We start from the raw sequence: 16,486 nt of genomic DNA on the forward strand, positions 1-16,486 counted from the left end.
AACCCATATAATTGTCACTCGTCTATCTTCACAGCCTAAGCAATGTTAGAGACGTATCCATCTGGAAGTCTCAACCATTGACATACCTGCTTTACTTGATCTGGTTCAAGCATGTACCTTGCCTTTGGTTTCAGTACTTTACCATTGTACTCTTTGAGTTCCAATTTTGGTCTTTTACATATTACTTTTAAATCCATACGGGCCTTCAGATTATCCTTCATTTTCTCTTTCACATTCATTACCATATTGAACACATTATCAAACACATTTTTCTCCACATGAATCATATCCAAATTATGTCGTATCAATAAGGTCGACCAATATGATAGTTACCAAAATACATATTTCTTTGTCCAATTGTGATCCTTCCCAAATCCAAGGAAGGGTGTCGGGCTACGAGCATCTGTTAGTCTACATGGAAAGTATCACAATCTTCTTAAAATCTCTATGCTAGACAACCCTGTGGGTGGACCTTTCATTTCAGTTGTGCCTGCTCGAAACACAAAACGGTTGGTCGCTGGGTAGAAATCGACGGTGACAATTAAACCAGCACGACTTCTTTCTATGCGTCAATCTAAAAGATTTTGTATCCTCCATGCAATACAGACATGTCAACCTCCCATGTGTGCTCCAACCAGATAACATACCATATGCAGAGAAGTCATTGATTGTCCATAGAACAACATCCTTCATATTGAAGTTTTATTTTTTGTGAGCATTGTACGTTTGAACACTGTCATCCCCAGTATTTTCAGTTCATCAATCAATGGCCTTAAATATACATCAAGATTTTGGCCCGGAGAAGTCGGACCAGGGATCAATAGAGACAAAAAAAGATTTTGATGCTTCATACACAACCTTGGAGGAAGATTGTATGGGGTGACAAATACCGACCAACACGAGTATGGGGTTGATCTACCCCCAAATGAATTAAATCCATCTATACATAAACCTAGCCTAACATTTCTCACTTCCATTATGAAATTCTGATGAGTACGATCAAAGTGCCTCAAAGCTTTCGCGTCAACAGGATGTGTGATCTTGTCTTCATCATGTCAAACTTTATTTGCATGCCATATTATTTGTTTGGCTGTCCTCACATATATATACAGTCGTTGCAATCTAGGGGTGAGAGGGAAGTAGCAGAGTGACTTGTATGACACTTTTTTTGACCTCGTGCTACCATTTTCTCTTGTCTTTGGCTTGAATCGAGGATGTCTATATGATGAACATGATTTGCTATTTTCTTGATCTTTGAAATACAACATGCAGTGATTTGGACAAGCATCTATCTTTTGATACCCCATACCTAGAGAATTGACCATAACCTTCGCACAGTAGAAATTTTCTGACAATTTCTCATCTTTGGGCAACATACTCTTCACAATAGAGCACAAACAATCAAAACATGATTGGCTCAAATTATACTTTGACTTCAAATTCAGTAGTTGAAGAACTGCAGACAAGATAGTGTGACTATTGCAACCATTCTACAATGGCTCATCAGCATCTCTAAGTAAGTCATAAAATCTACTAGTTGCATTGTTTGTTGCTTATTCCTCTACCCCAGCTGATGCATCACTATGTCCCATAGTAGAACCTATTTTTGGTCCTGCGACATCAAATATCAAATCCACATATGGATTATCGTGCATTATATCCACCAGTGCATCAAAATTATTTCAAAATTCTTTACCATGAAGCATCCAATTCTAATAATCACTAACAAAACCATTCCTGTATAGGTGATATCTAACACCATGAGGTTCTACAAATTGATTATTCTTACACATCATGTAGGGGCATCTGATCCGACCGGTGAGATCCACTGTACTGACACTTGCCGTTGCGAATTCAATAAAACTGTCAGCACCATCCATATATTCATGCAATACCTCATTATCAACTATCTTACGATACATTCATTCACGGTTTGCAGTCATTTTGTCCTATAATGTTACGGATATTATCAACACCAGTTAAAAAAGAATCATAATAATGCTATGATTAAAAAAAATATCTAATTAATCTATTAATTTTATTTGGTGATTGTTTGTGAGCATTTTTTTATTTTAGTTAATGCGTAAATTTTCTTCTCCTTTATACCACAAACATGCTTAACATAAAATGCAATTCCATGAACTATTATGCATGCATTGATAATTCAATATTTTTGTGTGTAAGACCATCACATCATATTTATACACATCACGAGGATATTTAGAAATATGAAATTACATTCCATAAAACGATACATTAATTTGAAGCATGTTTTCATGATACAATTTCACATGAAAGACATAATCAAATGGAAAATAACTTCATGCAAGCATGAATACAGACACATCAAACATTGCAATATATTCAAATCCTTTATATCAAAACAATGGCAAACATGTACTTGCAGTAAACACACTCCAATATCCCACTAACTACTATCATGCCTAGTATGAAATCCGGATTCCAAAAATAAGAACACTTCTATTTTCATACATTAAAATCATGCTCAACATGATCTCCAAACTCTATCAAAGCAGTCCTAGATATCCACAACTAAGTAAGTGTGTGAACAGAAAAGTGTTTCATCCAAGAAATTAAATAACATGTGATGCGCTTACATCACTTACTCACCACGGGTATTTACCCGATTTGCATTGCTTTTGCCTATGCATTTTTTTCTTATTTCTTTTTGCATTGCATTTTTAGTCGCATGCGATGCTTAGCACTAAGCATCACGCATTTAGCTCATCAACATACCTAAAAAGCATAAATATACAAAACAATACAGGGAAAATGCTCGACCCCTCGGCGAAAAAAGAAACATGGAGGGGTCAGAGTCCCTCCCTCGCATCTTGTAAGATAGGGAGGGGGCTTGGCCCCTCTCTGGCGAAAAAAAACCCAGGGAGGGGGCTCGACCACTCCCTCTCATCTTGTAAGACAGGGAGACAAAGAAGGGCACAACCCCTCCCTGGCGAAAAAAAGCAACGGGCAGCAGGCGATGGGTGGCGAGTGACTAGCAATGAGCAGTAGAGACGAAACAAAAAGGAAAAGAAAGGGACTCGAATTAGGGATTTACAGGAAAATTAGCGACGGATTCGCGAGGGAAAAATTTCGTCGCTACTTGGCGACGGAATAGCGACGAAAAATTTCTACCGTTGATCCATCGCTAAGTTGCGACAGAATAAATTCCATCGCTAATCTGTTGCTAATTAGTGACGAATTACCGATAGAATGGTTTTCATCGCTAATTTCGCAAATAGGTGAAATTTTAGCAATAAATAGCTTTTTCTCGCTAATTCGTCACAAATTTACGACAGAAAAAATTCATCACAAATTTCTGTCGCTAATTAACATTTTTCTTGTAGTGGGATAAGTTTTTTCAATCAAGTAAGGTGACATAGACATGTTTGGATCTAGTAATACATATTAGATATGCTTAAACCTGAATAGATCTGAATAAATCCAATTGAATGTTTTTTGGATCCAGGAAATACCATTGAACATGTTTGCACTATTATAGTATTTCAATAGGCCATCTTATGAGTTTTAAGGTTTTTTGGATGTTGAGTAAAATAACTCAACATGGATCAAAGAATTAAGCTCCAGTCTTAGAACTATTTTATGACTCAAAACTTATGGTGTGAAATTTATACATGATACAGGTAAGTTGGATCCACATGAGATCTGAGAACGGTTTATATAATTGCATTCCATGTGCTCATGGATATGCTTATCTGTTTTATTATATATGGATCTATTGTGGTTCCAAATTAGTATAATGACACTCAAGTTTATTTAACTTGATTATGTAGAATTGTATATGGTTTGATGTCTATATAATTTGGATAGTTTTTTATTGGGTCATCTAATTAGATAGATCTAGTGATGGATCCAAAAAAATATAATGTTGGATATGTTGTATGGATCCATATTTGATTCAGGTTTTATGATGGATCTAGATAATATCAAGCCTGGTATTTAGACCTAATAATACATTATGTATGGGTCCTGGTTTGACCCAGATAGATCTAGATAAGTATAATGTTGGATGTATGGTGTGGATCCATTTGAATTTGAAACCTAAAGATAAGGATTTGGACAATGGTCAAATATTCTATGATGCATGATTTTGCATAAGTTATTTAAACTTACATGAGATCAATTTTTCTTATAGATTATGTTGGACTTTATGACATTTCAAGTCGATTTTGGATATGGACTCATATAAATCCAATGGATTTATATATAGTTGTTTTGTTTGGATATGTTAATTGATCTGAATTTTATATGGTGACATAGTTATGGTCTGAGTGCTTATCATCATATTTGATATGATTAAAGCCTTGGAATTATTTTATCGAGTTTGACATATTCAAATGATAATGTAATAACTTACATTGAATATGGATCTGGTGTATATCCAAAATAGATTTGGATATGAGAACTTAAGTTTTATTACTTGTGCATATTGCTTTTAGTTTGTGATGGCTTAATGCACATATTGCTTAAATGCAATGCATTGGAAAAGTGAGAGTTGAATTATAATTTTACGCATAAATATGAATATATTTTATTTGCGTATAATGATAAATGATCATCACAAGTCATGCTTCTTATGATTTGTTGTATGAATACATGAAGAAATATTTTTCATGTGTTAGAAGCTTATGCATGGTATGCCACATGGCATTATTCATGTTTTAGTAATATTTATGATTATTTGGATATGGATCTCTCTCTCTCTCTCTCTCTCTCTATATATATATATATATATATATATATTGGATTCAAAATGATCATATGGTGGTTAACGATGATAATTTAAGGATGTTGCATGTAATAATTATGCATATACATAGTGAGAATATTAACTATAGTGAATGATTAAAAAAATAAGTATTTGTTATGTTTGACAAATCATATTTTATTATGGATCCATGAGTTGATGAAAATTTATAGTACTCTACTAGTGTGCACGTGGACATGATGTCTAATGATATGGTCATGAAAGAACCATAAGAACCTCATGACTAACTAAGAAAATGAGACCCACAATATAGTCTATTTATTTGAATGTGGTATTGTACACTAAAGGTTATAATTTAAATTATGACATGATGAGAAACTTATATGGTTATGTAAAATTAGTGTATGCAAGGATAATGTCATGGTTAAACTCATATCATATGTAAAAAAAATCATGACTCATATGATGATAGAAATATTATGTGATTATGTAGGAAATAACCTATAGCATGTGTGAAAAACATTATATTTAAAAATGAAATGGCTATGTGAAAAATAACCTATAACTTGTGTGAAAACCTCATACTTGAAGACTGAATGATGAAAAAGTTTATATGATCATGTGAAAAAAATATCATATTTAAATATTGATATAACCCAAGGAATTGTGTAAGTTTATTTGGTGCATGTTTTTGTGATGAAGTGTTATATACAATATATGATACACCGTTTGGGATACAATGTGGGTGTTAGCCCCATATGATCAAATGGGAGATGTCGGATCCTGGTATTGGATTCAGTGTGATCGTAAGGTCTCACATATGAAACCTATATTAGAAACGTATTTTAAATCTAGGTACTGAATCCAAAGTATAGATCTATGTATTGGATCCAGAGTTAATCATTAGATCTCACAAGACAATCTAATGATCCAAAATAGTGAGCCCTTGAAATGTAAGCCATAACTAAAATGGTGGGCCCACATCTCATTGGATTCTCAACATGTTCGAGAATCTAAGGAGACAATTATAGCAGGGTAAAAAAACAACTATACCGAGGAAGGCTTTAAGAGCCCAACACCTATGCACAGGAGATGTAGAATCTAAGTGTGAACCTCCCTTGACGTAGGCCGTTTTCTCTAATCTCCATCTTTTTCCCTCCTCCCTCACTGCTCACACCTAGATCCGAGAAACCCAACAAACAATAGATGTTTGGAAGGTCCCTCGTCATGACCACGTGACGACTGTATTTATTGGTTAGAGCTTCTTGACAGGTGCTTAATACATTGTGTCCCAAGAGAGTTCAATGCCTTGGCTAAAACCCTAGCCACTTTAGCCACCACCGAGTGGGACATGCTGTGGTGTAACTTGAACCCTGATTGGGTCCCTCCTATATCATTTTGTAAATTTTAGTCAAATATCAATAAACAGGTAGTGGTCCTCCTAACCCCAGCTTTCTATGTCGGAAAAAATAAAAAATAAAAAATAAAATAAAAAATACTAAGAAATAAATATCACCATTTTACACAGTTAAGTAACCGCTACATAGGCAAATCTAGTATCATAATAAAATAACAACTTTTTATGCAAACAATGATATCAGGATATTTTGAAATATCATTATATTCTGCTTGTCAAAAAAATCCAACCCAAATAGCATTTTTTCATGATATCTTCAAAATATCGCGATATATTTGAGTGATATTTCATAATCTGTCAGATTGGATAATCGAATGGGATTGAGTTCACATGAAATCTGCATATCCAATCCGAATCCAGTTATTATATTTGGTATATATCAGAACCAAAACCCGATCCTATTTTTTTTAGGAACAATCCGATCCTATTGACAGACAAGAGAGAGAGAGAGAGAGAGAGAGAGAGAGAGAGAGAGAGAATGACGCCCATACTCCATTCTCCACTCTGTTCCTTCAGTTGGGCACCTGCCCAACAAGCAACTTACCCTTCCCTTCTTCATCCTCCCAGAATTTCTTCTAAACCACCGTGGAAACAACGAACACCATTTCCATTGCGCGCTTCTCAAGCAACCCACATGCTCGAAAGTTCAGAAAAGAGGGTGACCTTCAAAGAGCTCTGCAGCGGCCGGGTCCCACAACACATCTTGCAGAGGTAACTCCTCTGTCCCCTGGCCCTTCTTTATCACAGTCGATGCTAAAGCCGGAAATCTGAAATGGGTGTTTCATTGCTTATGTTTTCTCCTACGTGTTATTGAAAACCATCAAACATAAGTGAGAGAAAACCTGAAAATTTGAAGAAAAGAGAAAATATTTTAGAACTGGAAATGCCACTCACCATAATCAGTAATTATGATAGTTTTAAGTTCTTCATAATCAGTTAATCTTTCTGTGTAAGGTTTTAGTTTGAATTTCCTGAAGACCAATATCTTATTCTTTCATAGTCATTCGAAGTGAGCTTTTAAGAATTAGGCCTATTAGTAAAAACTATACTTGATGCACCATCATGAATAGGTCAAAGAACTAGTTGGTTTGGTGCTAAGTTGAACATCGAGTATATATTTGTGGTGAAGAGTTCAATTCGGTACATGCTAATTATGCAGAGTCTTCTGGATGTCATGATTCAAAAACCATGCTAACACATTATCATTGAATTTGGGGAAAATTACCATGCATCAATCCTTGGTAAACAAATGCACTAGGTGACACCTGGGCGTTGGTTCTCCTAAGAAGTTTAAGAAACTTTAATATTCAAAGTAGCATTACTAAGACAGGTTTAGCATGTTTTAGAAAAATAAGAAACACATATAAAAAGGCCATTGTAGGTGCTTCCCAGCTATGCGTTCTTCTGGGCATCTAGGTGCTACTGGGCGTGTAGCCTGCACTAGGTCACCAATGATCTAGGTGTGATTTTAACTACTAAGCGTCCTTCATGACCACCGTGTTTAGAAATAATGGTCCACTGACTGGGTCATGGATTTAATGATTTGAGAATTTAGAAATTTTCATATGATGGATTAGGGAAACAGGGAGTAATTGGAAGTCTTTGAAAATAGTGAACAGAATAAATTATTGGAGAAAAGAGCAGAAATAAGAGAAAAAAAGGAGAGGATAATGTGATCAAGATGCATTAACAATGAGTTTGTCTTTATGTGAAGAATCACACTGGTTTGATAAATATGATGATAAATATGGATTTGAACTGATAAAAGCAGGAAACGTTTGAGCATACCGGTGTTTTCAGTCAATACAGTCATAACTACTGAGTTGCCCAAACTTTTGAATTGAATGTCCTTCACATTAGCCTATTAGAATACAGAGCCTGAAAAATGCCGTGTAGATAGCATTCAGTTTCATTGATGAGGTTATAACCATGCCTTTCTGTGTTACCTCTATGTTTTTCTTGTGTTATTCACGATCCCAGGAATGCTGATTTTAGAGTGATAACTCTTATCTGTTATGCTTGATTTAGCTAGTGACATCAATTGTTCAGAATGGTCTTTCTGGGTTATGCATTTAGCATTTTCTAAATGTATCTGTAGTCTTTTCCATGTTATTTTCTTGCCGTTCAATGGCGGCATGATATATTAAATTGGATAAATGATTCATAGAGTCAGTTCGCTTATTACAGGGCAGAGGAGATTGGATATGCTATTCCTACAGATATACAAGAACAAGCTTTACCAACACTCCTCTCTGGACGAGATTGCATACTTCATGCTCAGGTTGCTGTTAGTATTTTTCATGCTGGATCTATGTCTTTTAGTGATTCGAGTCGTAAATATCACCAATATACCTTCATCTGCGTATTTGTCTGTGCACGTATGTGTCTGTCTTTTTTCAAGCCAACTGAAGATTTTTAAGAAACAGTAGAAAAGAAAGAGTGAGGTTGATAGGGAAACCATTCAGGACCAAGATCTATGCAAATCTTCATCATAGAATAATTATGCCCTAGTCCAATATGTGAGACCTGGACGAACTGATGAACTCCTCCTTGTCTGTGATGGAGTGCTACAAGGAGACATTGACATGTAAACAACATGCATGTCTTTCAAGAAAAATGTATCACTGACTGGCAAGCCATCATCTTGAAAACTTCATCGGGTTTTCACTTACCTGCTAGTTGAGTGCTCCAAACGGAGGTCTGTAAAAGACCAATTCCATCATTAGAACCTGATATCTTCTAGCCAAGCGTCTGAAAAGATGAACTTCAATGTATCATGATTTCTGAAAGGTTAGCTTTGATAATTGGCCTACTGCAAGTTTTAGTCTGTTGGCTTCTTCTATTGCCAAATGGCTTTATATGGTATCACCTATACGAGGATCGAGAAGGGCAGGGGTAGGGTTGTATTGGTTTGGTACCTCTTATGTTACAAGACATCTATGTCTTTATTGACTTTGAGAGTTTTCATGCAACTAACAAGGTCTGGCATTTTCTAAATCCAGAAGTATGATAATTCCAAAAAGGTATTTGAGAACAAAAGAAAATTTCTAGATGTGGACTTATATATCTTTCCTAATCCTAACCATGAGAAGAAGATAGAGAAAGGGCAGGATAAGCTTATTTGAGTAACTAAGTAACATGAATGGGATGGCAGAAAACTATTATTAACCAGATCAAAAGTGTTTGTCATTAAAATAGAACCTGACAGACTGATTTTGCCAGTGCAGATGAGTACTATGTAACTAAGTTCCTTGCATTATATCACAGATGTGATATACAATAGAAGCTTGTTAAGATGCACATTTGCAACTGCCGACTAAATTTTGTCTCCAAACAAGTTGTTCATCTGTCTGCATCTTGTCAGTTGTCACCACTTATCTAATCAATATAGCATAAAAGCATCATTTGTAATGCACACTGATATATTAAAGCCCTTCAGACAGGCTCAGGGAAGACGTTGACATACTTATTGGGAATATTTTCGACTATTGATTTTCATAGATCAGCTGTGCAAGCACTTATTGTGGTGCCAACCAGAGAACTTGGTATACAAGTAAGATAATTGTGTTTGAATGAGATAATTAGTGGAGTTTCTAGATTGATACATGAAATTATTGGTTTATTCCTAACCATTGCACTTTTGGGTTAGGTTACTAAAGTTGCTCGAATTTTAGCGTCCAAACCATTGGATCGTGGATTGGAAGAGAAAAGTTGTACTGTCATGGCTCTTTTGGATGGGGGTACGTTGAGAAGGCATCAGAGTTGGTTAAAGGTTTTGTACGCAATGACTTCTGTACTTGAAAATCATCTGATCATTGAAATTTTAATTTGATCAGAAATTTATAGTTTTTGCTGACACAAAATATTTACTTTTAAGCCTTTGATTTCGTTGTCCTGCATTATACATAAATATACTCTAGAATGCGCTTAAATTTGTCATCAATCTTATAGGCAGAGCCTCCTCAAATAGTGGTTGCAACAATTGGAAGCTTATCCCAAATGCTTGAAAAGAAAATTTTTAAGCTTGAAGCATTACAAATTCTAGTTGTTGACGAGGTAATTGATTTGACATTACCTTCTCCCTTGCTAAGTATGGTTTACTCTGATTTTTTGGATGTAATTTCTCCTTTTTTTAAGAATATTTTATGTTTACTTAAATGAATTCATGAAACCACTTATAAATTTTTTATAGATGCTTGGTCTTTTTCTTCTATTTCATTTTTCTGAGGCTTGATTATTTTCCGGTGTGTAGGAGAAAAAGGAAAGGTGGGGATGAAAAATGGTTCTGAATAGCTGAGTAACTCATTTTAGTACTTAGCAGCAGTCTTTATCTGTGCTTGTTTGGTAGTTCTAGGTGACTCCTTACCATTTAGATTGATAAGATGGGACCCTGATTAGACTTGGTATTTTCTGAGCCCAGCTTGCTGTTAACTTATAGCTTGAGAAATTATACAATATTAGACCAACTTTTTTTGAGACTAGAAAAATTATTCACCAACAAAACTAAAATGGAAGTCATAGCTCTTTCTTCTTGTAATGAATAGAACACCAGCACCAATAGCAAGAGCTCAACAAGCACAATTAATCACCAAATCAGCCACCAAAGGTCACAAGCACAAGGGCCACTAAGGGCACAATCACAATAGCCCCTAATGGCGCCATAGAAACACTCCAAAGAGAGCATTCAATATAAAAGAATATTTTTTTATTACTAGCTGAACAATGCACAAAAAATGCACAACCTTTCAAGGGGGAAGAACCTCTATATATGCATATATACAAAAGATGGGTGCCATATAGCCGTTAGACTAGATCTAATAGTTAATCAACACAATGTTCACTACACCAAAAACAAAAATTTACAAAAAAATAAAGAGTACAAAAAAACAAAAAAAGAAATATATATACATGTATATACATATATACATACATGAGTATGTATACACACACACACACACACACACACATATATATATATATATATATATATATATATATATATATATATATATATATATATATATATATATATAACTTAACACTCCCCCTCAAACTTACGATATAATAACCGAAAATTTGCCAAGAAGTGAAACGTAGGAGCCGGGAGAGATTTGGTGAAGAAGTCTGCCAACTGGTATTCTGATGTGACATAGGGCATATCAATGTTCCCTTGAAGATACTCCTCTTGCATGTAGTGACAATCCATTTCGATGTGCTTTGTCCTTTCGTGAAAGATATAGTTGATGAAGATGTAAATAATACTTTTGTTGTCACAACACATCTTTGAAGCTCCTTTCACACGAACTCTCATGTGAGGCAGCAATATTCTTATCCAGACAATCTCCATCGTGGTGGTATCCATGACTTGGTATTCTGCTTCAGTTGATGAGAGCTAAACCTTTTGTTGCTTCTTGCATCTTCATGAGATCAATGATTCACCTAAAAAAACACAAAAACCTGTGGTTGAGTGCCTATTGTTGGGATCATCTCCCTAATCAACATCGATATAAGCAATTAAATCTAACATATAAGAAAAAGACAAGACAAGACCTCTAGAAATAGAGCATTTAATGTATCTAATAATTCGTAAAACGACTCCCATATGCACTGATGTAGGAGCATATAGAAATTCGTTGACGATATGAACAACATAAGCTATATCCGGTTTGGTGACAGATAAATAGAAAAGAGCTCCAATCAACTGTCGATAAGGTGTGTGATTCTCAAGAGGCTCCCCATCATCGATCCTTCTACTCTCTTATCATAAGAAATCCCTGACTTGGAAACAATACCAGAAGGAAATTCAGATTAGGACAAGTAACCTCTAAGTGAATAAACAACTTTTATTCCTAAAAAATATCTTAGAAAACCTAAATAAGTCATTTCAAAATTATTTTTAAGAAGCATTTTAATATGACCAACTCCCTGTTTGTCTCTGTCAGTAATGATCATGTCGTCCACGTGTAGAAGTAAGATAACAATATTTGCATCAATTTTCTTGACAAGTAGGACTGTGTCAATTAAACATAATCTAAATCCAATATCAAGCATAACAAAGCTAAACTCGTCATGCCAGGCTTTTGGTGCTTGCTTCAGACCATAAAGAGCCTTATACAGACGAAGAGTTTTCCCCCCGATGATGCTCATACTAGGAGGAGCCTCTATGTACACTTCTTTAATTAATTCTCCATTAAGAAAAGCATTCTTATTTTTTTTTACATATGGCTCAACTGTCATTGCTTTCTCAGGCTGCTTAATTGTTCTTAGCAATCTCGGCCCCATCTTACTAATGCTGCATTTTTTGTGAATTACATAAGAAACCCATGCTCTTGTCCATGTAGCAGGTTCCCTGTTGATTAAAAAATGAACCTTCTACCGTACAACAATGTATGAACCATAAACCATTGGGTATTTTTTATGAAAAAATCAATATTCAAGAGAGAGCCACTTTAGTATAGTGCACAAGGTTTATGGTAGAAAGAGCAATTTCAATCAGCCTTTTTATAGCCTAACTGTGGTTACTCTCGCAACAAATGCAAAGGTTTTTTCATAGTCTACCCTACACACTTGCAAGTATCCCTTGGCCACTAATCTAGCTTTATATCGCTCAAGGGTTCAATCACTTTTGGTCTTTACCAAGGTTGTACCTATCGTACTATATCGTACGATACAATATGATACATATCGTTACTATAAAGAAAATCGATATGATATCAGTATCATATCGTATCGTATGATACGTGCACGTATCGTATTGTATCGTACGATACAGGACTGTCACACTTAAAAAGGGTCAAATAGGGTTTTAAAACTCGCCGAGTCAACTCAGTGACTCAGCTGACTCGGCTCGGCTCGGCCCTTCAACGAGTCAACCCGGCAAGACTTGGCATGACTCGGCCTGACTCGGGCGAGTTTTGGGCACTTTTTTCTTTTTTCATTTTTCAAAGGCTATGGGCAATTTTTTCATATGTAAGTGTTCATTTTTCAAAGAACAAATAACATAATAACAATAGGCTTACCAACTTAATATAAAATCACAAAATTAGTAAAAGTCTATCAAATTTCACATGTCCATCATTCATTCCTTTTGGTAGCTCCAGGTAAGGAATCAAACCCAGTACCCTTCAATGAACATAGAGTGAATCCACTAATCCAGCTAACATAACTGATCCCTCATGCAACCATCTCTGCAACACTGACTTTGTGTGCATATTGATACTGCATACCAGGTAGTTGAAACTTGAAACACAAGATGAAAGTCATCGTTATTCTTCTATATCCTCCATCAGATCCCACTTGAAGTGGCTCCTGTCAAAACTCCAAATCCTCCTCCTAAAGGGTTTGAGTTTATTTCTTTCATTAAAAGTTCACCACGCCACTACTTACAAAGAACTATATAAGTACATAGGTATATAGAGCAAATGTCCATAAGGAAACTTTGTTGCTGTGAGACCTACACAATAGTTGGGAGCCTGTCAGCCTGTTCAAAACCAACAGCATAAAATGCCCACATTTATCATTATAATATATATACATCACAACATTCTCATTATCCAAAGCTTATATGCATTTATGTGCAGATATATAAGGCATGGTCCAATCAACTCTACATCAGACAAATGCTTACAAATATCAAGATAAAGTTCAATGCTCCCAAAATTTTGCATGGATTTTCTGAGGCCCTGCAATACAACAGCTATGTCCATATATTCAGGATGTAAACCATGATCGAGCATGGCTATTAAAGTTCTTGAAGCTAGTAATTAAGTCATTCTTTATATATTGTCTTGAAAGACTTGTTCCTGCTTGTGTAGTTTCTTTAGTAAATGTGAGATTTGAATTAAGAGCAGTTTTACTTGATGTTATTTTACTTATTAATCAATTAAACTAGTAATTAAGTCATTCTACAAACCTTTATATGTTTAAATGACAATTTATATATTGTCTTTCTTTTAAAATAAAAAATTAACAAAACCCGGTCCGAGTCACCGAGTTGACCCGCCGAGTCACGAGTCAATAAAGAACGAGTCGAGTCTCGAGTCACGGGTTTTAAAACCTTGGGGTCAAATCGTAAATTTTCAGTTTTGGATTTTAAAGACCGCTTGAAGGCCGACTCTGTCATTTGTGTAGAAGCAATTAGAGAGGTATCCACACATCCTAAGACTCGTGAGAACGATTTGGGGGCCGATCCATGCACAAGAGAGAGGGCTTTTGCGGTTTGTTAAAGAGTGCATTTTCACCATTTTTCTACTCAAGGAAGTGTGTTAAAGTAAAAAACCCTATTCTTTGCTTCTTATTGAGCTTTTTGGGAGAAAATGATATCAAATGATTCGGCATGACAATGGTACACGTTTAGTCAGGACACTATTGCCATACTGTTTTTTCTGGTGGTATCTCTCGATTAAAGCATCATTTAGTCGGGACACATTTAAATGTTGCGGCCTACATGTCAAGAAATTTGTCAAATGTCGTGAAGTGACAATGGCCACAATTACTTACTTTTTTGAGAGAAAAAAGACAAGAAAAAGAGATGAGTGAGGAAGAAATAAGGTATGCGCAATCCTGAGAGGATGAAGATGAACTCCTTACTTCTGATTCTATAATCCCTAGTATAGCATCAAAAGTAGGAAATTTTACAGCGAAAGAGAAAGGTGTGGCTGGTGCTAGTAGTAGTAGTGCTGCAGGCACAAAAATAAGAGTAGGAGAGAATTCTTTGAGAGGAGTTAGAGCTAAAGGCTCTATTAGGAGCTACTTCCCTCCTAGTATTGCTCTTTCCTTTCAATGCGGCAAATTATTTTCATTTTCAGGCCATGACAGATGTCATAACCAGTATCAGGCCTGAATATAAAATGCCTTTATATCATGCTTTGAGAGAACAAATTTTAGATACTAATGTGAATAAAGTGAAGGCATATTATGATGAGATGAGACAGTCATGGAGAGAAACTGGGTGTAGCATCATGGCAGATGGATGGACGGACAGAAAGTCAAGGACCTTGATAAATTTCTTTGTCTATTGCTCTAAAGAAATTATGTTTTTGAAGTCAATTGATTTGTCTGATATGCCCAAGACAACAGATGTATTGCTCAGGTTATTCGATCAGGTTGTGGAAGAGGTTCAACCTCAAAATATTGTTCAATTCATTACTGATAATGCATCAAATTATAGGGTTGCAAGTAAAAAATTAGCAAAAAATTATGGGTCATTTTTTTGGACCCTGTGTGCTGCCCATTGCATAGACCTCATGCTTGAGAACATCGACAACATGGATGAGATAAAGCACACAGTTGAATGTTGCCAAGAAATTACTAAATTTATTTACAATCATGCATGAATTTTGAACTTGACGAGAAAGTACACTAGTGGTGTTGAGTTGATTCATAGTATAATTACTAGATTTGTTACAATTTTTTTAACACTGCAAAGTCTAGTAAAGAATATATACTACACTAAAAAAATGTTTTCATCAGATGAGTAGAATGCATATCCCCCCGTGCACAAAAAAGAAAGCCAAGAAAAATTATAGATATTGTATTCAAAAGTGAATTATAGAATTCATGCATGAATTTGTTGAGAATAACTATACCTTTGGTAAATGTGCTTCAATTAGTTGACAATGAAGACAAACCAACTATGGGTTATCTCTATGAGGTCATGGATAAGACAAAAGTGACCATTAAAGATAATTTGAATGAGAAGAAAAAATTGTGTATCCCTATATGAAACATCATTGAGCATAGGTGGACTGGGCAAATTCATCAACCTCTTTATGTTGCACCGTATTATTTAAATTCTGCATATAGATACTCTCCTACATTTAAAATGGACAGGGAAGTCAACAAGGGACTTTTGGATTGCATTGAAAGGTTGAAAGGGATTATGACTTTCAAGATCAAATTCATAAGAAAATGAAGATTTATGATAATGCATTATATGATATGGGGAGACTTGCAGCAGTGTGCTGTGCCACGATACATCCAGGTAATTTATTTTATCTATTTTAATTTTAATTTCATATTGTTATTTAGTTATAATGTTTTATATGATTGTATCTATTATTGTCTTACTGATTTTTCATTTTTTTTCCAGATATGTGGTGGACCAGGTTTGGAAGTGATGTTTCAAACTTGAGAGTTTTTGCCATTCACATTCTTAGCTAAATGTGTAGTGCAAGTGGATGCGAGAGAAATTGGAATGTCTTTGAGTAAATACACACAAAACGAAGAAATAGATTGAAGCACAAAAGGCTCAATGACCTCATGTATGTTCGCTACAACTTACGACTGAGGCAAAGGTATATAAATTTATAAAGTTTATTTGT

At 35.2% G+C, this 16,486-nt stretch overlaps 1 protein-coding gene across 3 annotated transcripts in view; it reads left to right on the forward strand.

Moving 5' to 3' along the window:
• Window positions 1-6,598: 6,598 nt before the first annotated feature.
• LOC149828619 (DEAD-box ATP-dependent RNA helicase 58, chloroplastic-like) overlaps window positions 6,599-16,486 on the forward strand; it is a 46,126-nt gene continuing 36,238 nt past the window's right edge. Inside the window, exons 1-5 of one of the 3 annotated variants that reach the window (XM_090016911.1) lie at window positions 6,600-6,875; window positions 8,352-8,445; window positions 9,604-9,717; window positions 9,814-9,936; window positions 10,116-10,220. In XM_090016911.1, the coding sequence (XP_089873037.1) occupies window positions 6,643-6,875; window positions 8,352-8,445; window positions 9,604-9,717; window positions 9,814-9,936; window positions 10,116-10,220 (669 nt within the window). In that variant the 5' untranslated portion in view covers window positions 6,600-6,642. Of the gene's footprint in view, window positions 6,876-8,351; window positions 8,446-9,603; window positions 9,718-9,813; window positions 9,937-10,115; window positions 10,221-16,486 lie in introns of all 3 variants that reach the window. The other 2 variants (XM_090016913.1, XM_090016912.1) reach the window with 2 other exon arrangements.

The sequence above is a fragment of the Nuphar pumila genome, chromosome 9 (genome assembly GCF_984573655.1).
Source record: "Nuphar pumila chromosome 9, dmNupPumi1.hap1.1, whole genome shotgun sequence".
In the NCBI taxonomy this organism is placed as follows: Eukaryota; Viridiplantae; Streptophyta; class Magnoliopsida; order Nymphaeales; family Nymphaeaceae; genus Nuphar; species Nuphar pumila.